Here is a 24,612-nt window from a genome sequence, read left to right on the forward strand (position 1 = left end):
AAAAAAAGAAGCTGCGATAAAACACAGGCTACTTTAGGCATGATACACGGCACCAGTCGCTCTGGCAGGAAACCAAACGTTATTTGGGGGGGGTTCCTACTCTGTTATAAAAATCTGTTTGGTTGTAAAATAGTGAAACAGTGACTTATTCACTCTACCAGCCACGGTGGCTATTCGGCAACAAGATAGTTTTCTTCTCAGATAGCTGAGAAGTACTTATGAAAAAAATTTAATCTGAAAAATAGTCACTTGATCAGAAGGAATTGAGATTTTCAATCAACGTAGCATTACCTGTGGCTGGGCACCTTCAACATTATGATTCTGTTTCATTTTGCTCTTAGCCCACACATAGACTACAGCCTGTGAACACAAGTCCAATGAATATTAGAGGATAGAAAACAACTTTTTTTTATCTGACACATTGAAGTGTCTGAAAAATGAACAACAAGGAATCTGTGGGAGCAATACTATGTCTGCAGAACAACAATACTGAGAAGAACCAGTGAGAGGAGAGAACATCATTTATCAGCAGTCCTCCTTCTAAGGGTACATGGCTCCCTCTGGTGGTGAGATACGTTTTTAATAACTGGGGCAAAACTCATCCAACCATCTGCTCAAGTTTCCTGTTATTTTGGAAGGATCGCTTAGTTCTTAACTTGAAAATAATCTCTACTTTCTTCCCTGGCTTCATATTATTACTGTATGTATGTAAGCACAACTTTTCAAGAGCTACTTCTGCATGACTGCAGAATAAAGCCAACAGAACTATTCAGGTTGCATTATTCTTAATGATCAGTGCATATAACTACTAAATAAAGAAATAAGAACAGGTTTATGTTAGTGAAGTGTTTAATCATTAGAGGAAATAAGTATTAATCTATATAATGTAATACACACAAACATAAAGCTTAAAATGATTTAAGTAGTTTGTGTACTACTGTCAATTCTCCATGGGTGCTGCTGCTTTAAAAAACAGATCTATTAAAAACTAAATCACTCTAAGAATGTCTGCATTGATTTTAATTTGGCATGAACCTCATGCCGCTCTGCTGTGTATATTCTTTGTATATGTAGAATGTAAGTCTAGCAATCAATAAGTGTGCTTGACAAATATGTGAGACATTCATCCAATTTGTTAGCTGTAAAAGATTTTCGAAGTGGAGTCTTGCAGATGATGCCTATTAATGATACAACATGATTCTGCTAAAGCAATCAGATTTCACTTTAATAACTGCTGCTGTGAATGAGAAGCGACTTTGCCAAGGCAAGAAAATCACTGGTGTTAAATGATAATCCTTGAAGTCTAATAAAGAGGATTTATCACAGTCCAGCACTTCAAGTATGTGTAATGACTGAAAAGACCAAAGAATCATGTTTATAGAAGCATATAGAAAATGTTAAACAAGACACACTCACTGCTGCTGCTCTCGTTGGAGGGTCCCGGTACTGCGGCTGATGAAGATGACACAGAAGTTCTTGAGCCCAAATTCCCTAGGGATGGCATCGTATCTGCAATTTGAATAAAGAGCATAATGACCTGGAGAAGCTTATTATTAATGTTTCTTACTTCATGCATGTACATTTTTAAAGAAACAAACCATCTGTGCCATATGCAGTGGGACTTCCAATCCTTCCTTGAGTTTCCTCAGCCGACTGCAAGATCTCTATAGCCATCACAACCACGACACGCCTGGAACACAAGAAGCAATAAAGACAAAGCTGATTTCAAGCAGCAAAAGGAAAGGAGAGTAAGAAAGTAACAGGGAACACATACCTGCCATCTGCCAGAGTGTTGGTGATGGTCTTCTTCAGCATACACACACAGTTTGGTTCCAGGAGGTTCTCTTCAGCCAGATTGTTTAACTGAGTGACCAGCAGGAAGGCTACGTACACAAACACATCAAAACCAAACACATTCATATACAATTCAAAACTAAAATACTCCATCATCTTTGTTGTCCTCTAAAATATAATTAAGGATTTTACTCTTATTGGACTTCAGGTTCATCTGTTAGTCTGCTGCCAACACCCCAGAGACTTGTCATTACATACAGCGAGATACTCACAGGTTGATGAGTGTTGACCGTCACTCATCATAAGCCGGAACCTGTTTGGTCCAGTGGGACTGCTGATCTTACGCATGTTCTGACAAACACAGAGGAAGCAAAGGAAGTTATACACAACACAACAACATTTTAAAATCTCTGGATACTTTTGCTAGATAATGAACAGTTCATGATGACTTATCAACTGACCTGTGTACACAGTGACGCGATACACTTATCTAAATGCTATCTTTTTTTGTCATCCACAAATGATTATCGGCAAGAACGGTATGAGTGCCATTCTAGTTTGATAGTGTGACAGCAAAGGTAATGTTCCATCCTAAATTTCCCTTAGGATATATAAAGGTGCAATAAGTGAAATAAATGAGTCAGATTTCCTTACTGTAACATCAGACTTTTACATGTTTCTATTCAATTTTATCATTGTGAGTATGTATGTCACTGGATAAGCAGAAACTCCAATCTACTTCAAGTAATCCATGACCTGTCAAACTATTTAACTTCACCCTATTCCATTATAATGAGGAAGTTAGACGTGACGTGATGGGAGATTTTATCCATGATCCCTTCTGAGGTGGCGTTTGAGATAAAATATGGGTGGATTGGCAGATAAATGATTTAAAATGCAGTAATGCACTCACCAGCAGCTGCAGAACAGGGTTGTTCACCTGTGAGCCACCCAACAGGGCCTACAACACAAACCAGTTTAACATTCGAATGAATAAAGTAAAACCCCGTGTTAACCTAATGACCTCACGTGAAGAGAAGCTCACGGTGTCTCTCAGTTCTCATCATTTAAATCAAAAAAGTTATTCACCACAAAAGTTTAAACAACAGCTGAATCAGCTGTCACTTCAAATCCCGTTAGCTAACAGTGCTAGCATGCGTCTGCTATTGGAGCTAACTAAATACAAGCCTGGCGACACCGAGTTAAGAGTTAAAAGATTCACTGAGTTGTATTAATGTTCACACTTACGTTGATGGCCCCCTGTGTTAGCTCCACACTCATGTCTCCAGGATGAAGCTGCGCTCAGAGCTAACAGACTTTAGCTTTCCTCAGGCGGAGCAATAGTAAACATGTGGGCGTTATCGCGAGACTAGCGACGCAAACGATACTTTCGAAATGTCAACAGAGAGAAACGTGACGAAGAAGAGACCTGCCCCGGAAAAGGCTCCTTGTTACCTTCAAAATAAAAGAGTAAAAGGGCTCGTTTGCGCGCGCGAGAGAGAGAAACTGTGTCTGAGATCTGATCATTACACTTTAACTTCCCGTGGCAAATAATGGACTTCCTACTTTTATATTCGTTATATGTATATTTGCACATATATACGCCACAGTAAATTCCTTGTATGTGTAAACCTGCTTGGTAATTAAACCAGATTCTCATTCTGATCTCCTCAGACAGAGGTTGTCTCTTAATTAAAGTGTGTTATCTATATTATGTATAATCAGGAGACTGTGTATTTTGGGGGTCGTGGGTTCAAGCCCCACTTAGAGCTTTTAAGGGGAGAAATTGAGCACGAAATGTGTCTTGTAGTTGTGGCTAAGCCAAGAACAAAAACTGTAAGAGATTGGACATATTCCAAAAACATGTGACAACGTGTTTTGGAACAAAGTAATAATGCTACAGCTTAACATGATTAACAGAGGATCTATTTCCCCTGGTTTCATACACACGAATCACGCATCTATAGCTGATCAGTTCTCTCCTGAGTCCAGCAATTTTCTTTGGGGCCTTCAGCTAAGCCAAGAGAAAAGCTCAAGCTTTCCAAAGCATGGTAGGAGTGTACTTGATCATGAAGAAAAAGGGATATATGACATAGTACGGCTAGCATGTCAGAGCATGTGGTCAAAGAAGTTTAGTTTCAAGCCCCATGTTGGTGTTGGAGCTTTGAAGAGGAGGAAATGAGAACAAGATTTCTCATCCAAGTTTTTTCTCTGCTAAAGCTTAATGTGATCCACCACACAGGGAGCCAGATGAGACCGAAGCCCCAACTTAAAAAGGCACCATAAAGCCTGGACACTCGGATGACACCCTGTTCTGCAGGTTACATTACGTTATTTTATACGGTTAAAGAATCGTTCACCATTGACTTTAATTGTATTGGAATGGCTGCAACACTGTTTATCTCACAAACACTTCACCCACCCCTCCATCGGCATAGTGGTGGGTAGAGAATGAGTTAATTGTCGGTTTTGGGTTAACTACCCCTTTAATTATGGAGATAATGATTCCCCCTTGAGAGCTGTACAGCATGCGTCTTATTTTGAAAGTCTTTGTAGGGAAATTCCCTGTAACTTCAGAGTCGGCGGGACACGGAATCAAACCTCACACTCTTCTTCTCTGCTCTGGAGTCTGTCTTCATCATGGACCTTCCCTGTGTCCAGTGGCAGGACCACGTTGCACAGAAATGGACGAGGCTCGATACCGAGTTACAGGAGCGTTTTACATCCCTGACGGAAGTAGATGATGTTTTTAAATGTGCCTTAACTCTGACAACGTGAGTAGCTGCAGCTAAAACCACTGTGGTCACTCACAAGATGTTCTAGAGTATGATCCTATTATTGTTTTTATCTAAACTGTGTAAAAGCTGCTGCTGTGGTCAGTCCTCAGGGGACAATGATCTGGACCAAACCACCTGATCCACTTTTATATTACTCACCAGTAAAGTCTCTTGTCCAGAGTGAATAAACTACATGAATGTGTTTCTATTCCCCTGTAATCCTGCTGGGGTCCGTTTTTAAACAGGACCCTGGTTCAGCTGTCAGACACAAACAGAGAGTTTCCTCTGGGTCTCATTAATGGAAACATGTCTCTTGTCCTCCAGCCAAGATGATCTGGACTTTCTGGAGTCAATCTGTGAAAGAGACTCGGGACAGAAGGACACAGAGCGAGCAGCAAAGTGCAGAGAGAAGGGAAACTGCAGCTTCAGGAGCAGAGACCACACCGCGGCCGCTCTGCACTACTCACAGGTGAGGCTGGTGTTTGAAAAGAGATTTAAACCTCAATTCATCACAAAAGAAGACTTCGTCATTCGAAATATCTTCTACAGCTTTTTATTTCCATCTGATGTGTCTGTTTTAGTCTTGTTCCACGAGTGTTTTCAGGCAGCGACACTGTTTTCGGTGAACTATCCCTTTAATACTTGTGCATCATTGCTCAGCTTCTGTCTCTTGTCTCGACAGGGCGTCTGTTTCGCTCCCCTAAGGTCAGAGCAGCTGCCTCTGTGTTACGCCAACCGCTCTGCTGCCCTCTACCACCTGCAGCTCCACCAGGTGAGATGCTGCCATCCTACACTTCTCCTCCAATAATGGGGGAGCACCGATCCCACGCTGATGTCGCAGAATCAGATACTGACTCACACAACTGGATCTGGTATCTGACATTTGGGGTGATCTAACATTTAGTTATATGAAGGGTTTAAACGTTAATCCCGTAAATTTGGACCAAGGTTTTTCCATATTATATAAAGAAGCAGTGTGTGAATAGTGGTGTCATTAAAATTTGTTTGAGACCAGCTCTGCTTCTGCTGATGTTTAACATTCAGTTTAAACAGCACTGCAGTGCAGTCATCCTGCAGGGGAACGTTACCGTGACGCCTGTTATTACTGCTGTTACAACAGTAATGTCACAGGTTCAACTTGCTGTTTGTACTGGACTCATGAATAACAGATGATTTACGAGGACCCATGAATGAATGATGTTAGAATACAGTGTCAGGATTTGGACCTTTTCACATGCATCATTGACATCTAATTATTTTCTCCACTTGGTCACTCTTGCAATATGCACTGAGTGAGAAGTGTATTATGCAGGTCAGTGTCAAACAAATGCAGTCCAACACAAAATTCCTACAATAACCGTTCATGCGAGAAGTTAATAATGTTCAGTTTGTGCTGAAACTCTTCTGGAATCTTTGAGTTGTGGTGTAAATATAAAATTGCCCACAGCATTTAAATCAATGAGGTTAGGCTGAATAATCGAAAAATCTGCTTATGAAGCAAGTGGTAACAAAATCTGTTATTAAAATCTTGCGAGCTTATTTGTATGAACTGTAAGTCGTCTTACAGATGCATCTCAGCTCAGGGTCTCCTGGTTTACATTTTGGTTTATTTATAAGTAAAATCATTAAGTCTGTTATTTTATCTTTTGCTCACAAGCTTGGGTTTGGTTGTCACACCATGTATTTCTTTTTTTTTTTTTTTAGGAATGCCTGAATGACATTGATAGAGCCCTGAAGAACGGCTACCCCTCTCATCTTCTACACAAACTAGAGGAGCGTCGCACCCAGTGTCTCAAACACATCTCTGGAGGTCAAAAGGAAAAAGACGATCGTCACGGTCCTGCCTCAAAGAATCATAAAGGTGCAGACAGAGCTGAAGCACCATCTGTTCTCAAGAGTGAGATTTGTCCTCAAGCTGCTGTAGGGTTCAGCCCGGAGAAAGGCCGACACCTGGTGGCTGTGCAGAGAATAGCAGCTGGGGAGGTGATCCTCACTGACAGGCCGTACAGCTGCGTCCTCATACCAGGGATAGAGGAGGTACAGGGGCGGAGAGGAGGGCTGGACACAGAGGGAGGAGGGTTTGGAACCGAGCACAGACGCTGTCACAGGTGTTTGAGTGAAACGCTGTGTCCTGTGCCATGTGACGGGTGTAGTTACAGCCGATACTGTTCCACCGGCTGCCAGCGGGACGCCTGGGAGGAACATCACCGCTGGGAATGTCCACTGGGAGCAGATTTGATGGTGATGGGTGTGATGTCACAGCTCGCTCTAAGGGTAACGCTGAAGGCGGGGTTAAAAAACGTCCAAACAGCCAGGGAGCCAATCAGAGGCAAGCACACAAAGTCCGAGCCAGACGGTCCAAGCAGAGAGTCAAGTGAGACTTATACAAATCAACCCGATCCTGCTGCTTCACACTACGGTGACTCTTACCTCAGCGTGTTCCACCTGCTTCACCACCTGAACCGCCACAGCCCTGCTCTGCGTTTCCTCAACGCTGTTACCGTAGCAACGCTTTTCCTGAGGCTGAGGGAGACAGGACCCCCGCCTGCATCTTGGACCCTCAGTGGGCCCTCAGCGGCGCCGGAGGAGGAGGGAGGTAACACAGATTGGAGCACAGAGCTGTGGCTGATGGGAAGTGCTGTTCTGAGGCACATCCTGCAACTTAGGTGTAACGCCCAGGCGATCGTCACGCTGCAAGATGCAGGTAACGTATAAAGATTTAGTTCAATGTTCTCTACCTGACTTTAAATTTAACGTTGTCGCTATTACCAATTAAAACTCCGTTAGAGTGAGAAACCTGAATGAAAAATCAAAGTTTGTTCTCTCATCAAATTCATCAACTCAGAGTTTCAGTGAATCAGTGGGAAAATGAAGGATGATACAGTTGTAGATTATTTGGGTCCCTATATGAAAACCACAACAAAAAACGTTCTTTTTTCTCCTAACATAGTTATGCAACCATGTTTTTTTTTATTATATGAAAAAAAATGTCAATTCCTGCAATTTATGTCTATAAGAACAACTATTTTCATAACAGATTACGCTATTTCATTAATTCATTTCTACACTAAATTAATTAAAAATATTCACTGAATTTATAATTTCGCAAAAAAAATCTCGTAATGTAATTTGACAAAAAATCCAGAGGATCCAAAGATTTTTTACGTTCTCAGTAATAACATCTTGAATTGTTGCTCTTCAGTTACATGTTGACCCTTCACACTTTGATTTCTTGCATCTGACAGGAGCAACGAACTCACCGGTGCAGTCCCGCAGGGAAATCCGCATTTCCACGGCAATATTCCCAACTCTTAGTCTCCTGAATCACTCCTGCTGTCCCAACACCAGCCTGGGGTTCAGCACCGGAGCTGCTGTTGATCCCTCCGGGTCGGATCTGTCTGCAGACCTCGGTGAGAGTGTGTCTGAGCACGGAGTCACTGTGAGTGTCAGAGCAGCCGAAGTTATCAATGCAGGACAAGAGATCCTGCACTGCTACGGTAAGAAAATGATTATGAGCATTTGTATGAATCGAAATCACTTTAAATTTGGAAAAACTGCAAAAAAAGATTCTAAAGCACACCTGAGAAGAGAGAGTGTGTTTGGTTATGTTTTCATATTTTAGATATTTGTTTTATTGATATTAAGGGATTTTACAGCTTTACATTTATATCTACTGAAATAATCATTACTTACAGTTTCCTGTGTGGCTCCATAACCTTCTTCTCGTCTTCTTGGTTTATGTATACGTTTTGCAGCTTAACCAGCCCTCACTGTCTCTTCTCCAGGTCCTCACAGCAGGAGGATGGTGACCCCCGTACGCCAGCATCTCCTGCAGGGGCAGTACTACTTCCTGTGTCAGTGTGAGGCCTGCAGCCAAACCCAGGAGGAGGGAGGTACGGAGGGCAGACAGCAGCGGTCGGGTGGTGGAGGTTCTCGACGCGAGGCTGGACTCCTGTGTTTCAAGTGCAAAGGATCTCTCAAAGTATGTCCTATTTTGAAAGTCTTTACTCTTTCAAGATCGACCTAATGACTGTTGACTTTACCATCTGAACTTTTCTCCAATATTTTATTTTCAGAAAAGCGGTGCAGACAAAGGAGCTGGATTTATGTGTTCCCAGTCGTCCTGCTCTCATCGTGTGTCGTCATCTGAAGTGAGCCTCATGCTGCAGGAGATCAGAGTCGACCTGGAGAAAGCTGTGGACCTCATGGAGAGAGAGAGGACAGGTGAGAAACTAGATACAGATAAATGTACAGTTTAAGTTCTTTGTGACATCTTCATGTTATCCTCCTGCTCTGCCCCCCCGTCAGATGAGGCTCTCAGACTCTTGAACAGGACTCAGTGTCAGGCTGCACGAGTCCTTGCAGAGACGCACCCTCTACAAGGAGAGCTGGCTGATGCTATGGCCAGAGCATATGCCACAGGGGGTGAGGATTTATTTATTAACTGACATCTCTACTGATATCATGTAAAATTTCACATTTCTTTGCTAAATCCAATAATAGAATTGTCAGACACCCTTCACGGCCAGTTAAGATTTTTCCTGCTTTGCTTTGTTGTTCGTAGGTGACTGGAATAACGCAGCCTCCCATCTGGAGCGCAGCGCCGTAGCTATTGGCTCCCAGTACGGAGATGACAGTATTGAACTGGGTCAGCAACTCTTCAAATTAGCTCAGCTACACTTCAACGGGTGAGTAAGTTGTAGCGACAGTGAGGACAGTCTTCAGGGCTCGCCACTTCTTCCTGTCTGATGGGAGACGTGTAGTCACAGTGCAGCTGTCCAAGTAATTTCCTTTAATGAGGTTTAATGAGTTGAAGAGCTGTACACGATTTTACAACTCAACAGTTAGAAAACTTGTAGTATTTATTGTTTTGACTGACGTTATCAGTAAAGGTCCTCTATTCTCGTCTCGTCCCAGGGGTGCCAGAGGCCCGGCCCTCTCTCTCATCCCCAAGGTCAGAAGACTCCTCCGCCTGCACTCTGGTCCGCACTGCCTGGAACTACAGGAGCTGCAGGCCATGGAGGACTGTCTCAGAGGGTAGTCTTCAATAATAATATGAGGAAAAAGCTTCACGCAGTGCATCTTATTCTTAGTGAAACTGAATAAAACTGTGAAATTATCTGAAAGTGCAAATTTGTTGTGTTCTTTTTTATTTTTGTTGTTCTTACTCACAAGCTAAATACTGTGTACAGTGCATGTAAAGTATTAAGTATAAAGAAAGGTAGTTATATACTGTATAACATTTCAAAGTAAGTATACCAGTGTGGATGCAACATGTACAACTATGCACTAGCTGACATTTGATTATTTACATTAAATGCAAAGATTAAGATAGATAAAGATTTACACATTTAAGAGCAAGATTGTTTTGGAAGTGACATGTAACCCTGCACAGCTTCTAAACCATATACTAACAACCTTGTATTTTATATGCATAGTATATATAACAGTAATTTTATACTGAGAATCATTTTAGAGTAAGTATACAGGTTTAGAAGTAACATGTAACCCTGCACAGCCTCCAGTCTGCCACCGGTGTACGTACGGTTCAGTGTGACTCTCTGACCTCTTGGTGTCAGAATGTATCCATCAATAATTTCAATTTCATGCTCCAGTGGTGGTCCTGCAGTGTGAGGCAACTTTTCCGCCAGGTGCTTCCAGGTTAAATGTATTTCTCTAAATAAACTGAAGGACCTGCATGCCTTTTCATGACACTGCACTTTTTTGAAGAAAACGGTTTAAACTGTTGCAAGTTAATTAATTTATACAATCTGCAAATACTCTCACTTACCACACACACGTACAGTGGCCCTCTGACCTTTAGGTGGCAGCCGTTATCCACTGACAAATTCAATTTCATGCTTGGATGGCAGAAAAGCAAGATGTAGCTGTGACTCTTGAACCTTCAGTGCCCACCCCGTGTCCTCCAGGACCTGCATACCTTTATTTTAAATGTCTTTACGAGCCACTTCTATCAAGAGTTAATTAGATACTTTCTCTGTAACTATAGAAGAAGAGAAAACGATTGCTTGTGCGCCACATAAACATTTAAATAATGAGTCAAACCTATTGAAAGCTCTGCTGCTGATGGTTCATTAGTTTTCAGAGATGAGAGAAAGCTCACGTGGAGCAAAGACAATAAAATCTCGATCACAGCTGGAGCTCCTGAGGCATCTGCCAGTTACACATCACCAGTATCTGGAGGGCGGCCAATCTGACAGACGGGCATACGTGCACACAGAAGGTCAAGACTCAGAGGCAGCTGGTGAAATCAGCTGAGGAGCAGTGTTTTTACTGTGAATCCCAGAGGCTCCGCAGGGCAGGTTCCTGCTGATAACTTCAGTGACAGGGTGGCCGCAGGCCCAGGACTAAAACAAGTGAAGACGCTGAGCAACTGCTGGAACTAAACTGAGGTCAAACTGTATGATGGTGTCACAGAGATTGTTCTGCTTTCTCTTATTGAGTCTTTGACCAAAGACACTCAAAGTCAATCATTCTCATCATCTGTCAATCTCCTGTTTATTTTCTAGATGAATCATTTGAAGCCTATCAGAAAACAGTGAAGAATGAACAACAGCCTCCCACAGCCCAAGGTCACATCAATAATGTTTATAACCCCGGAACAATCTCTTTGTGATGGGACTTTGGTTTATATTGATTTTTGAATTTCTTTCTTTTTTTGCACATCCTGTCTTACTTTGAAGCCTCTTCCTTGGTTTACTCCCTGACATTGTCTGGACAGAATCACTTGTTTGAATCCAGATCTTATTTTTGTATAATTAAAATACTGAAGTGACTGAATGAGTCACACTGATGCACAGTCGGTCGCAAATAATTAATTTTTAAATTCAAATTAACTTGATACAGTAATCGCCCTCCCCACTCAAATCCCTCTCAGAAAACCCCAGAGCACATTCCTTTCCTAATAAACTGCTGTAATATGAACATAATGTTGTGATGTGACAGACAGAGATCGTCTCACAGTGGGTGAGTCACTGATGCAGCTTCATATCTGTGAATGTAGAGACACAGATAAGACGGTTTACATAGACATCAAGAGAAAAGAGATACAGCTCACAATAGATGTTCACTTATGCAGCTTAACACTCTGAAATAATGAGCAAGTGATAACATAGTCTTCATATTAATTAGACATAATAAAGCTACAGTATTTGAATTTTAAATGAAGTTACATTCAACTGATGAACTCTAATAAAAGTCACATTTAAAAAGGGTGAAATTTCTTATTTTTTGCCACATAGGTAAATCATAGACCAGCTTAGGTTTGTGTTTGTATTCACACTCTGGCAAATTCTATACATCTCTGCTTATCATGTGTCCTCAGAGCTGTTTATTTGTTTGCTCATCCCTTCCTGTATCTTTAAGCCTTGGAGCCGAGAGAGAAAGATTGCAAAGTGAGGAAAGGGACAAAGGAGGATGAAAAAGAGAGACACCAGCAGCGTAAATAAGTCTGCAGACGTCCCCGTGCTGCTCCGGTATCAGATCACAGGGCCCTTATTTGACTGCCCGGTGCCATTTGAGGCCATTTCCAAAGGCTGTGACCTCGATCTTATCAGATGTCTTGCTATACATAATGCAATCAAAACTGTCCAGACCGCAAACAAAAAGCTGTCGCGTGTGTATTCTGTGACAAGGCCTGCATCAATATCTGTGACATACACCGGCCGAGTTACCGGCAGCCGAGCCCGGCCTGACTCAGCTGCTGGTCATCAACGTTACAACCACCCCCTGCATGAATTATACACACCGTCGCTGCCATGACAACGAACTCTGACCTTCAGTCAGAGGCTGTGGCTGGAATGGAGGGGAAAGACCAGCACACTTACATCCTGAACACATGCTCACACCATCAGCCAGAGGTGAACAAACTACTCAGATCTTTTATTTAATCTTAACACCGATCTTAGTAGTTTTTTTTGTTTTTTTTTACTAAAGTCAGTTTCTTTGACCAAGAAGCAGATTCTTTAAATGGCTTTCCCCAAAACATTTGTCCCAAAGTGGCAACATCACAAAAAAGACATGGCCATCATGTTTATGTTATTTATATGAAGCGGTGAGGTTTCTCAGATATGTTCATAGAATGTTGATAACTATTAGAATATATATACGTGTATTGTTTAGTTTTGTATAGTTGTTGAAAGGAAAGAAACATTGAACCCAGACCAAAAAGGAAGATCATTAGGACCAGAAACTAAAATAGGAGGAAGATTTCGTTTTTCCTTTTATATTTCGATAATAAAGTGGAAGTGTTGACAATAAAGCTGGAATGCCGAGAATAAAGTCAGAAATCGGAGAGAAACATCAAACTAAATCAGAGGATATTTTTTGCACTTGCAGAACAAAGTCGTCTCTTCAGAGACGCAGTTTTTGGCAGAATCTCTGTTAAGTCCTGACACTGATTACCACTGTGTTTGTGAGAAAAGTAAGAGAAGAGAAATAATATATCACCAGTTCATCCACAAGATAATTTGTAGAGGCAGCTATGTGCTCAAGAATAGTTTGATATAATCTTAAATGTTTGATTTTAACTTTGGATTTCAAGTTTACTTTTCACATCTTGACTACACAAAATTAAACACATCTCTGATTCCATTTGACTTTATTCTCCACATTACAGCTTTCCTTTTGAAAAGGAAATGGAAATAAATTCTTCCCCTTCTCTTTTAATTTTCTTGTGCCTGCATGGTCCCAGTACTCCAATGGAACATACAGTATATGTTGCTGTAATAGTTCTACTCGTAACTCTTTTTATTTGGTTGGATCATAACGTCTTTGCACAATAATGTGCCCCCTGATCTCCCTCATCCATCAGCCTGCACTCTGAATCCTCCCTGTAGACCCCTGTGCAGGGTCTTGTGTTGACCTTTATCGAACAACGTATACCACTACCCTCCCATCCTGACAGTTACACGAGCCCCTCACTCCTCACCCCGAGAGCTCCGACCTCCTCAGACTCTCCGGTGTCCGCGTCTGCCTTTAAGTGGATTTGTTCCTTTGGTCCGTCTCCTCCGTCTTTCAGCCCCTCTCTCCACAGGACATCTGATACATGATGCAGATGATGGTAATGTGGCTGGTGCTCATGTAAAAATAAAATCCCCATCGCTCTCTCACACAGGCAAGGTTATTACCAACTATTATGGAAATGGCTGGCGGTAAATCATTGTCACTCACCACTGAATGTTAAGTACAGTGATGAATTTAAAACAGTTTGGGAAGACTCTTGATTTCAGATGGAGCAAAAAATAGAAACATTTATTTGTATTTTTTTTGCTTTCACTCTCAGGCTACGAGTTCAAAGTCCAAATCTTCATTAGAAAGACAAAGGAAGGCCGAGGTCATCGATCTATGTGCTTGAGGGAGGACTCATTTCAGTGAGGGACTTGCTAAATTTGGTACGCGTGCATGAGAGGTGTGCACTGCGCTGGACAAGGTGAGGGTCAGCCGGCCAACGGACCCACCGGCCATCACTCTCCTAACACAGTGTGTCCACCTGCTGGAACAAACACACTGATGACTAAGCAGCTGAAAACAGTCAAGGTTTTAACTGGAGTGAATATTTTTTGCATTGATGACAATTTTTAGCTCCACAGACGGAAATATAGGTTTGATCATCGATAGATCGATTGGTGAACTTCACCTCATACAAGCAGCTTATGTCTTCATGTTTGACATTAAGCAGGATTAAGCAAAAGCTACGGGAAAGTTCATCACAAAACCTGGTGGAGGGATGAGGTTTGGGTCAGGAAAGAAATCAGTAAAGTTTGGTTCTGCACTGTCACACTGCCACACTTTCATCCGGCCCACATACCGTGTGGAATGATGGTACTCGGCTGCTGCTGTTTGCCAGATCTGGGCCACAAGTACTGTATGTCTCAGCAATGCTGCATTTCAACCAAAGAGTTGAGAGATCCAAATAAAAATCTAGATCTAGTGGATTTAAGTGTGACACTTTAAGAAGCTTTCATCAGTTGATTCTTGTAATTTAAATCTTTATTTACATGAGTGAATTTTTTACTCTATAATAATTAAATCCTGGATTCATTGTCAACACATTGTTTTCCACAGGGAGAGATGTTATTATCAAACTCCACAGAGGAAAGATTTCTCTCATCCTCTGACTAGAGCATCGGCCTTCTTGTTATGATGTTCCCAGATATGAAAGTTGAATATTGCTGACATCATTCATCCCGCTCCGGGGAACAATAACATCGATGACATCCTTCGAACCTCAATATAAAAAATATTGAGGAGAAAGTCGCCGCTGGGGAAATTTATTTATTTACTTAGGTTATTTTCTGTGGTGTAAGCATTTCTCTCTGCCTTATGCAGAACTAAATAAGTGAACGGTAGAATAAAAGGCCGTAAACTATCTTTTTTTCATTATTTCCATAAAATTGTACTCATTGACAATCCAGTATTTCCCTCTCATTTGTGTGTGTTTGATGCAGCAGTAGTGTAAGAGAGCTGGACTTTTGGGGTTGGGGTTGTAAAACGGGCTCAGAACTGAGGAGCTGTCCTGTGGACCAGCCATGGGGTAAAAGCTAAGAATAGATCCCTCTCCCTCTTCTCTCCAGATAAAAATAATTACCTCCCCTGTTTAATTTGCTCCACCATAATAAATGTAAGATAATCTCCTCCTCCTCCTCCTCGCCCATCTATCCACACCTCCTTCTCCCTGCAAATGTTCTGCTCTGCTCTCGGCCGTAATGGCACGAGTATTTTCAGCACAGTGGATGGATGATGAAGACATTTACCCTTATGGTTGTCCATGCTTCCCATTCATCATCTGCCCCTCCCTGTAATGTAATGTAATCCTTTATTGAAAGGGGTAAATTTCATTTCAACTTTCTCCATTGCAAAAAGAAAAAGTGCAGGATCAGCTGCAGAACAGTTTGTGATTTGGAGACGTGTTCAAGGACATCGTGTAGGGATGATGCTCACTGGTCCTCCTGTTAATGACTAGTCCCCCTACTACAGGTGGTACTATCAGCAAAATGTACTGTACAGCAAACTGTCAGAAAAGTAAGAAAACATCTCCTTAGGCTGATACAGTATATGATGATATACGACATTATGAGATTGTTCCTACTGATGTAAAGATGTTTTTGACTTGTATCACTGGTTGGAGTGATTTCTATATCTTTTGGTAGTTCAGTAGTTCCAAACTCATGTGTAGGTGAGGGTCAGAAAGTCAAAAAGGCTTGTAAGTATGCAACATATTAAGTACTCAACACATAGTACATAGTACAACATAGTATGCACAGGGTGGATCTAAGTTGTCTTTGTTTTGTTGTTGTATAATTTATCCTCTCTGGGATGTGAACAGTTCTAAAATTAGAACTTGCAAACAAGAAACATGACAATAGGCCTCAAGCAGACTGGATCACAAACCAAAAACTGGCTCAGGAGGCAGAGCAGGTTGTCCACTAACCAGAGGGTCGGTGGTTCGATTGTGTGGAAGTGTGTGAGTGATGTGTGATAGAGAAAGCGCTGCACATAGATGCCATGTGTGCAAATGGCCAAACGTTACTGTAAAGTGCTTTAAGTGGTCGTCAAGCCTGGAAAAGAAGCTTATAAACAAAGACCATGTACCATCAGCCAAAAGGATGTGAATGATTAAGCTTATCATGTTTTTGACTTAAACTGTCATGTAAATGTATCGCAGTTAGTACACAAGTGGACGTATAAAGTAGAGGACAGTGAAAATACTCCAGTGTTATACTTGAGTACAGTACTTGAGTGAATATACTTAGTTAATTTTCCTGCACTTCTCACGTCACACGTCTCTCAGCAGCTACAAATACATTAATTATTGAATAAATAAGAGTGGAGAGCACCACACTCTGCAGCCGTGAAGCTCCTCCCTGACTGAGCAGAGGCGAGAATAGCTGGTGATGGATGAAGGGCACCACTAACGCTCATCGTCTGACCCTGCCCAACATAAATATTGTCTCTTACTGTGCCCCCTCAGGACAAGCTGCCAGGGCCAAAGTTTACTGGAATCAGTCAGTATCTGGGTGCACGTACATGACTGCTCTGAAAAATGTTGTTCCAGTCCTTTGTCATTTTATTTACTATATATATATATATATATATATATATATATATATATATATATATATTATTATATTTACTGTTATTTAATTATCCACTGAAAAATCGTTAACCAAACCCAGATCCGAACAGTGACCCTGATCCCTGATAAACTAGAACCCCGTCTTAAATCAAATTAAATTATCTGTATTTTATTCCCTGGTTTTATTTACCTTAGTCCTGAAATATTTGAATCCTATTTCCATATAAAGCACTTTGAAACTAGGTTGTACGGTAGAAAATCACTATTGTGTTATTGTATTTTAATTAAATGGGAAATATCTATGTTCCTGGGACATAAAAACATGCAATACAGTATCTATAGTGTGATTACATAACACATTAATAAAGGTAAACCCCATTTTCCAAAAATATTTTATCCGTAGAGTACTGTAACCAGATCACCCAGCCCTGGGACTCATTAACCCCTTCTAACCAGACTGGCGGCCGCCCATGTCTCTTGTGCCTTGACTCGAGCAGTTGGTTCACTTTCCAAGGTGTCACTGACACATGGCAGCGTCTGAACCGCCGCGGAGGCCCCTGCACCATCAGTCAGCAGCCGGGCGAAGGACAAATAGAGGTCACCTGCACATCAGATATCAACCGTTATGTAATTCAATCTAAATAGAGACATTGCAAGCCAAGTATCCATTATCATTTCTCTGTTACGTGATCGTTAGAAACTCAGTGTTCAATATGGACCAGGAAGAGACGTGAAACCAATCCAGCTGGAAACTGGAGGAGTCAATACTAACTGTGTAAAAGCATAACGACGACTGACGCTTAAAAAGATGCAGGAAGTCATAGATATCTGTTTGTGTGTTTGTCACTTCTGATCGCATTACTTTAAAATCTTCAAATCCATATTTATATGAGTGACTGTAAACAACATGAATATACAAACAGTGATTACATACAAACATTATTTTGATCCTTAACTTGTGGGATTCTTTGTTTCTCAAGCTCAAAGTCTTAGAAGAAAGAAGTAATGAAGTTGAATTTTTAAACATTCTAATATATAACTGGTATAAAGTAAGTAAAGTAAAGTTATATCTGTAAAGAGACTATACATGTATTTAGGGACATAAATCTTCACCACTCCACCAATACCTATTGTATTCCACATCATGTTACATCCAGGTTCTAAAATCATCGTCTAAAAAGAGTTTTAAGAGGGACGATGGATCATCACTGAGTGAATGTGACACATCACATAAAAACTACATACTCCCAGTCAAGCCTGTAATTTGAAAAGTGATGAATTCACACTCTGTTGTAAAGTCTAAAAACATTCTTCACCTGCAACCTTGACGTGGAATATTAACTTTTCATTATATGAAGGCTATTTGGTAGGTAAGATGGTTAATTGAATATTATATTGAATCTATAAATATATTGTTTAAATAAATCATTTTTATATTAAATAACAATTCAATACATGAAGAGAATAAGAGAAGAACCATGAACTTATATAGCCTGTTTGTTTTTTAATATTCTCTTTCATCTTGCATGTACTTTTACTACTTGAAGTGTATTTCTCCTGTTTTTAAAAATCCCATATTAATGTTGTATGTCCGTTTCATACCTTGAATCAGAATCATTTACTGCTGTTGTTTTTAGGGTCCTACATTGATTTACATTTCATTTTACTGCACACTGACGAAAGGCTATTAAAGTTAAATTATTATTATTGCCTCATAAATTATTCTACCTATAATCTTTTATTTCTGTCTCTGAAAACCCAACGAAGACAATATAAATGTGCATCTGCATGTGTTTTATCTTGTGTTGTGCTATGACATGGACTCAGTGATTCCCCTGCTCACTCTTTAGTTTTCCACTCAGGACACACACAGAGTGATCAGCAGCCACAGCTAACTCGTCTGACTGAGTGACTTGGCTTTGTTTGGCCGCTTGTGTCTGTCTGGCTGTGGCTCACTCCATTACAAGTCTAAATAACTAATTAATGGTCCTGGGACAGGTGACACCGGCTCCTCAAGATCCATTTACACCCTGATCCCCACAAGGCTCCGACTGGACTCGGCTGCACATCTTCGCCTCTCATCCACCTCCATCCTCTCCTCCTCTGCCTCATCTCTTATTCATCCGGTGGCAGAGTACTGTTTAAGGAGCAGGTCTGCGGACAGACAGATCGGCAGATTGAGAGACAGGTGGACCCGACGACTGCGGGTGCAAGCTGCATCCTGGATGAGAGGGAGGGTGGAATAAAAAAAGAGGGAGGCAAACGATGTGTAACTATCTTTACTGGCTTTTTTAAAAATAGTTAGTCTGCACGGAAAATTAATGAACCCTGATCTCCACCTCATATGAGCGTGTGTCCCTTAGCCCCCATCATGGGGGGAGAACAGCAGAATAACTGTGTGTGTGTGTGTGTGTGTCTGTGTGTGTGTGTGTGTGTGTGTGTGTGTGTGTGTGTGTGTGTGTGTGTGTGTGTGTGTGTGTGTGTGTGTGTCTTCATCCTATACGCCGTTGGACTCAGCTTCTTATTTCTTTTTACAACTTCAAGTCCTTGAGCCTCTAGAAATCAATTTCAACTTTTATTAAAGTTACTTCTCATCTTTTCCTCCTTTTCAAGCAAAATTTTAAGGAATATTACTAATCCGCCGTAGGGAAGAGGGGCAGAAACCACTGAAGCTGTAATATTGGACACTGTGGGAAGCAAAATGCTGTTTGGTCAAAGCACTGCACATTCAAGACATTATTACATAACATTTCGAATCTGCAGTATTTCGTTGTGCAGCATCTTCACACAGTAGTTTCTCTCTGAGTGATTCTCTGCCTGAGATATCATCAAAGTGCAGGTAATGTTTCTGATTTGTTCCGAGACGCTGCGTTGAGTCGTGTTGGGAGATCTAAGCTCACGCTTCCTGCACTGACTGCTTTGTGAATTGTGATACCTTCAAGCATTGAAGTCTGTTTCTGCAGTCTTCACATGGTCCGCGCTGCTTCTGTCCTTTAGATGAGATGTATTGGTTCATGATGAATAATTAGTAAATCTCAGTCCAGGTTGGCCGTTAAAACTGTTATATTATTGTTAGACATCATGCTTTTGCCTTTTATGCCATTTGATGATGTGAGAGCTGCTAAACTAATAAGACTGGCATTCAATAGAGTGGCACATTGCACACACTAATAAATATCAGTCCTCTGATATGTGTCAGATTCATCAACATCCATTAATGATTCCCTGGGAAATCAAAAACAACTTTATCTCCCAATATTGAAGAAAGTGATCAAAGAAATTCCCAGATCTGCCGCTTTGCCCAGACATCCAGGTAGGTCTCAATTGACCCATGTCCTATCCTACCACCAAGTTTTATGGAAATCTGTTATGTCATTTTTGCATAACCTAAATAGCATTCATGGGTATCATGCCTGACTTTTTAAATAAAGATCCATGAGTTATATTCTGAGAAATCAACAAAAATGTTGAAATGATCTCACAATGTATCCTCGACTGTTCCCTGCCCTTAACCCCTTCCTTCCACTGAGTTTCCTGATAATCTGTCCAGCAGTTGTTGTGTAATCCTGCTAACAGACAAACAAACGCAGCAGAAAACTCAACCTCCTTGGTGGAGGTGATACAGAACCAGATGTCCCGTGAACACTTGGTCTCATGCACTTTTATCCACTGTGAAAACTCTGCAAGAACAAGCTTAATAAATGACAAACAACACAATAAGTTTGAATGATGAAGCCAAAATGTGAGAGAGGAAACTTAGTGGACATATAATTCTACACGCAGCACACACGCAAAATGTAATCCTACGACATAACGCTCACTACACAGTACACATATCCACAAAAAACAGTACGTTGCTGCAAATTAGCACGTGCACCAGAGCTGTCACAAATAACAACACACTCGAGGACTGGAGGAAAACTCCAAGGTTACTGGCAAATGGTCGCACGCCCACATCTTTGGACACACACGCTGTCGTCTGGAGATAGGGTTGGGCAGCCTTGGGTAAATCAATTACGAGGTTCAGTGTCAAGTTGAAGGCCAAGAGGAGGGCACCATAACAATATCCCAGCAACAGCCTGTGAATAGCCGCCACCACTAAATCAGCTCTGTGTGTATTTCTGATAGAGAGGACACCCATACAGCGGGCGTAGGGGTCCTGAGAGGGGGACGAGCAGGACTGAGCAGATGTCCTTGTTTGTTTGGTGGGAGAAATACTGTCCCGTATGCTGTAAGAGGCACAACAACTTGACATTATTATGGCCTGTTGTGCTTATCAGGAGCACCAGACGTAAGCCTGCTCTCCATCATCCTCTATCTCTCTCTGTTTCGTTGTCTCTCTGTCTCAGTTTCACCGTCTCTCCCTCTGTATTTATATCTCTTCTGTTTATGTCCCTTTCGTCCAGATGGAGTGCTGCAAAAACAACAGGCCTAAAAAACCTTCTATGTTTCTTTTTGACCTTTTCAAGTAAAAGTTTCCAGTTTCAGGAAAAACTATTCTTATTTGCTTTTTTTGTGTCCAATGTCCTGTTAAAAATAGAAACCACATTAAACCCAGTACTAACAGTGATGATTGCTGTTTGAATTTGGCTTTTCATTCCGCAGTTCTTTACTATCTTATATCTTATCCTACTATCCTATTTTATCCATTGTTCTGAATTTCTCTTTCTTTGTGTTAATTCACGTCCTTTTCACTTTTTTATTTGTTTTCCTTTCTTCCCTCTTTCACTCTTTCAGAATAAACTGTGCCGCTCTGTCATTCGGAGCTATCCATGGTGCTGACTTGTGCACTATTTGAGATATTGTCTTTTTCTTCACTTCAAGTTGTGTTTTCTATCCTTTCTTCCTTCCCTCCTTCTTTCCTTCTTTCCTAAACTAAGCCCTGTACTGAACTGCTGAACCTCTAAACCTTTTTTTAACTGACTAACATCTTGAAAATCTAAAAATACTTTTATTATTCTGTTCATTCTTTGACCTTATTTGTGTGTCCACTACTAATTATTTTATTGAGCACTGGATTATATTGGTAAGTGGAAGAACAGTCGAAACATTATAGAACATTATAGCAGTGTATTTTTGTCATCACATCCTCATACAGCCAACTCTTTTCATAATTAGAGTAATTCACTTCGCCCTCATTAGCCTACTTTCTGACTTAGATAGAAAACCTTATTGTTTCATCCAGGTGAGATGTGAGCTGAGACAAAATGACAGATTAGTCCCACATGACTGTGCAGCTTCACAACCCGATGCAAATCTCCCAGTTGGAAGCATATATTCAAGCCTATTGATTTGTTTGCCAACTCTTTACTGCCGACGTGCGTGAGCAAGACCCCGAAAGCAAATTTTGTATCTTCGGGAAAAAAGAGATCAATTGGAAAGAAGTGACTGAGCCCTCATTACACAGGCTCTAGTGCCTGTGTGTAATTACAGCAGCTGATTTGTAGCAAACACGATGCTGTAAATTCACGCTGAGATAATGGAAACAAGATGAAAAGAAAACAGCCAACTCCTTTTTTCTGTTAAACTATCCTCTAACAATCTGGTCATGATGTTTGAGGTCATTGGTGTTCAACAGTGATTCTGTCTCTTCTGAAAACAAACAAGTGAATCTATATAACATATAGAATATATATAATCAAAACTGTTTGATGAGATCTGGCCGAGGATACAGAAAACAAATATCGCACAGGAACAAAATGCAAAACAAAATCTCCTCTTGTCTTTATTTGAGGATACTCCCTCAGAAAAAAAACCTAATTTACTTATGCATCTATCTTTCCTTTTGTTCTTCTTCACTCATGTTGGTTAAAAACATGTATTTATTTATTTATTTCAAATGTATAATGATGATGATGGTGATGATTATTGATGTTGTTATTATATTGGACAATTTATACTGTGAGGGTCTCAAATAAATACAAAGTATAAAAAGTATATATTATTATAATTAATAATAATATTAATAATAAAAATAATGATAGTAAAACAACAATATACATTAATAGTACTTGTGTTTCAGCCCCCCTCTCTCTCTCTCTGTTTCTCTCTCTCTCTCTACCCCCCCCCCCCCCCCCCCCCCCCCCCCCCAATCGCTCTCCCCCTCTCTCTCCCCCATATCTCTCTCTCTCTCTCTCTCTCTCTCAGTGACAGGCGTCAAAATTACCACCAAGGGAGCGTGGATCAGCAGCTCTCCACGCAGCCACACCGCGGCTGATGTCCGCGTTTCCGATGCGTAATAACCCTGAAGAAGACCCATCCTTTCTCCAAATGCAGGCGGGCAGAGGAGACATGACACCGGACGCAGCGTCTCCGTGTCCCGGTGGCTCGAAGTAACCGGTGCCGCCGGTTTAATCGACTTTAAAGGCTTCACCTGAGGAGATTGTTGTGTTTGGTCGCGGGACTCGTCGGTAGCTTTGTGCTCTGAGATGAAACTGAGGAGGAAGATGTGGATATTTCACGGTGCCAACAGTTCAGTGCGTCTTTCCTCCACTTGGACCCAGTGGTGCTTGCGTTACGCTGCGGTGTTGTGTTTGTTGTGTTCGCCCGTCAGGACGGATGACGCGTGTCCGTCCTCCTGCGTCTGTGCCAGAGACTCGGGGACGGTGACCTGCCGTGACGGGGAGGACACGGAGGTACCGGGGGACATACCGGAGTGGACGTCCGCCCTGATCCTCCGGGGCAGGAACATCTCAACTTTACAGCGCGGTGCGTTCATGAGCAACGGTACAGAGTTGGACATGACGACTCTCTCGCTGTCCTACAACGGGATACAGGCTATTGAGCCTTACGCCTTCCTGGGGCTCCCCCGGTTGCATTTGCTGGACCTGAGCAATAATCGGCTGGAGTCGATCTCATCCAGAGCTTTCCATGGATTACCTGATCTGCGCTCTCTTTACCTGAATAACTCTGTTTTACCTTCAGCCGCAGTGCAGCTCTCAGACGCGCTCAACACACAAACTTTGCAAAACCTGCACAGACTGGAGCTGGCAGGGAACAGACTGAGGTCAATACCTCTGCTGAGGTTGGACATCTACAACCTGCACGCCTTGGTGCTGGTGAATAACTCCATAGAGAGCCTCGACTGGGAAAACGTGACCAACCTGTACCAGCAAACGCGAATACGCGTCTACTTGGCGTTGAACCCATTCCGGTGCAACTGTGGACTGGAGGCATTTTACTACTGGCTGAAGAACTCGTCCCAGTGTGCAGATGCAGGGCGTCTCCTGTGCAGCGAGCCGGAGGCCAAGAGGGGGGTCCCCGTGGAAATGCTCCGGGGAGAGGACATGGATTGCATGAATGAGAACCTCGAGGCTGTCTCCTACGTTTTCCTCGGTTTAGTGCTGGCTCTGATTGGGGTGGTGTTTCTTATGGTGCTCTATCTCAACCGTGGGGGCATCAAACGTTGGCTCACCAACATCAGGGAGGCGTGCAGGGACCAGATGGAGGTCTACCATTACCGCTATGAGCAAGACTCTGACCCCAGACTGGCCAACGTGGCTGTTTAACCCATTGAACCCAATAAAACATGAGTGAGGAGACATGGAGGCCAGTGTTTCAGGAAGGATGTCTATGACTGTAATAGACTGAGGTCATTCCCTGGCTGTATCCTGTCACAAGCAAAAATCTATAGTTTTTAAAACCATTTTTATCATTTTTAGCAGCTGGAACATTAACTGCAAGTGGTGTCCCTCTCGCTGTGGGATTTTCACACAGCCAAAGACAGTGAAATGACTATAAAGCTGTTTTCAGACATGAACTTCGCAGAACTGGGTCACTGGGACTTTCTCTGGAGTTTCTCCATGTAGAGATTCTCCATGTAGATGCATTCACAACAACACAGAAGTCTCCGGTCGGCCGGTGTTGTCTCTTATCACAAAAGCTCTCTTGACATTTTTGTTGGTGTCCTCTACGTGTATGACTTTTGATCCTGGGGTATTTGTA

The 24,612-nt window shown here is 41.8% G+C and overlaps 3 protein-coding genes across 5 annotated transcripts in view; 2 read left to right on the forward strand and 1 right to left on the reverse strand.

Annotated features, from left to right (window-relative positions):
* The window catches only part of LOC109635662 (replication protein A 70 kDa DNA-binding subunit-like), a 30,724-nt gene extending 27,528 nt beyond the window's left edge, over positions 1 to 3,196 (reverse strand). For 2 of the 3 annotated variants that reach the window (XM_020096995.2, XM_069539921.1), the window contains exons 1-6: positions 3,043 to 3,195; positions 2,708 to 2,755; positions 2,067 to 2,145; positions 1,775 to 1,883; positions 1,599 to 1,690; positions 1,417 to 1,509 (exon numbers count right to left, since the gene is read on the reverse strand). In XM_020096995.2, the coding sequence (XP_019952554.2) occupies positions 1,417 to 1,509; positions 1,599 to 1,690; positions 1,775 to 1,883; positions 2,067 to 2,145; positions 2,708 to 2,755; positions 3,043 to 3,075 (454 nt within the window). In that variant the 5' untranslated portion in view covers positions 3,076 to 3,195. Of the gene's footprint in view, positions 1 to 1,416; positions 1,510 to 1,598; positions 1,691 to 1,774; positions 1,884 to 2,066; positions 2,146 to 2,707; positions 2,756 to 3,042 lie in introns of all 3 variants that reach the window. The other variant, XM_020096996.2, reaches the window with a different exon arrangement.
* Positions 3,197 to 4,345: 1,149 nt separating this feature from the next.
* Positions 4,346 to 9,697, forward strand: smyd4 (SET and MYND domain containing 4). Its single transcript, XM_020097011.2, has 10 exons — positions 4,346 to 4,568; positions 4,896 to 5,040; positions 5,254 to 5,343; positions 6,276 to 7,275; positions 7,817 to 8,068; positions 8,357 to 8,553; positions 8,648 to 8,795; positions 8,880 to 8,996; positions 9,136 to 9,259; positions 9,489 to 9,697. Exons 1-10 carry the CDS (start codon positions 4,435 to 4,437, stop codon positions 9,610 to 9,612), a joined length of 2,331 nt encoding a protein of 776 aa, XP_019952570.2. The 5' UTR covers positions 4,346 to 4,434; the 3' UTR covers positions 9,613 to 9,697.
* Positions 9,698 to 21,133: 11,436 nt separating this feature from the next.
* Positions 21,134 to 24,317, forward strand: tpbgl (trophoblast glycoprotein like). The gene has a single exon (XM_020097138.2). It carries the CDS (start codon positions 23,097 to 23,099, stop codon positions 24,174 to 24,176), a length of 1,080 nt encoding a protein of 359 aa, XP_019952697.2. The 5' UTR covers positions 21,134 to 23,096; the 3' UTR covers positions 24,177 to 24,317.
* The last annotated feature ends 295 nt before the right edge of the window (positions 24,318 to 24,612 follow it).

Source organism: Paralichthys olivaceus, chromosome 15 (assembly GCF_024713975.1).
Source record: "Paralichthys olivaceus isolate ysfri-2021 chromosome 15, ASM2471397v2, whole genome shotgun sequence".
NCBI lineage: Eukaryota > Metazoa > Chordata > Actinopteri > Pleuronectiformes > Paralichthyidae > Paralichthys > Paralichthys olivaceus.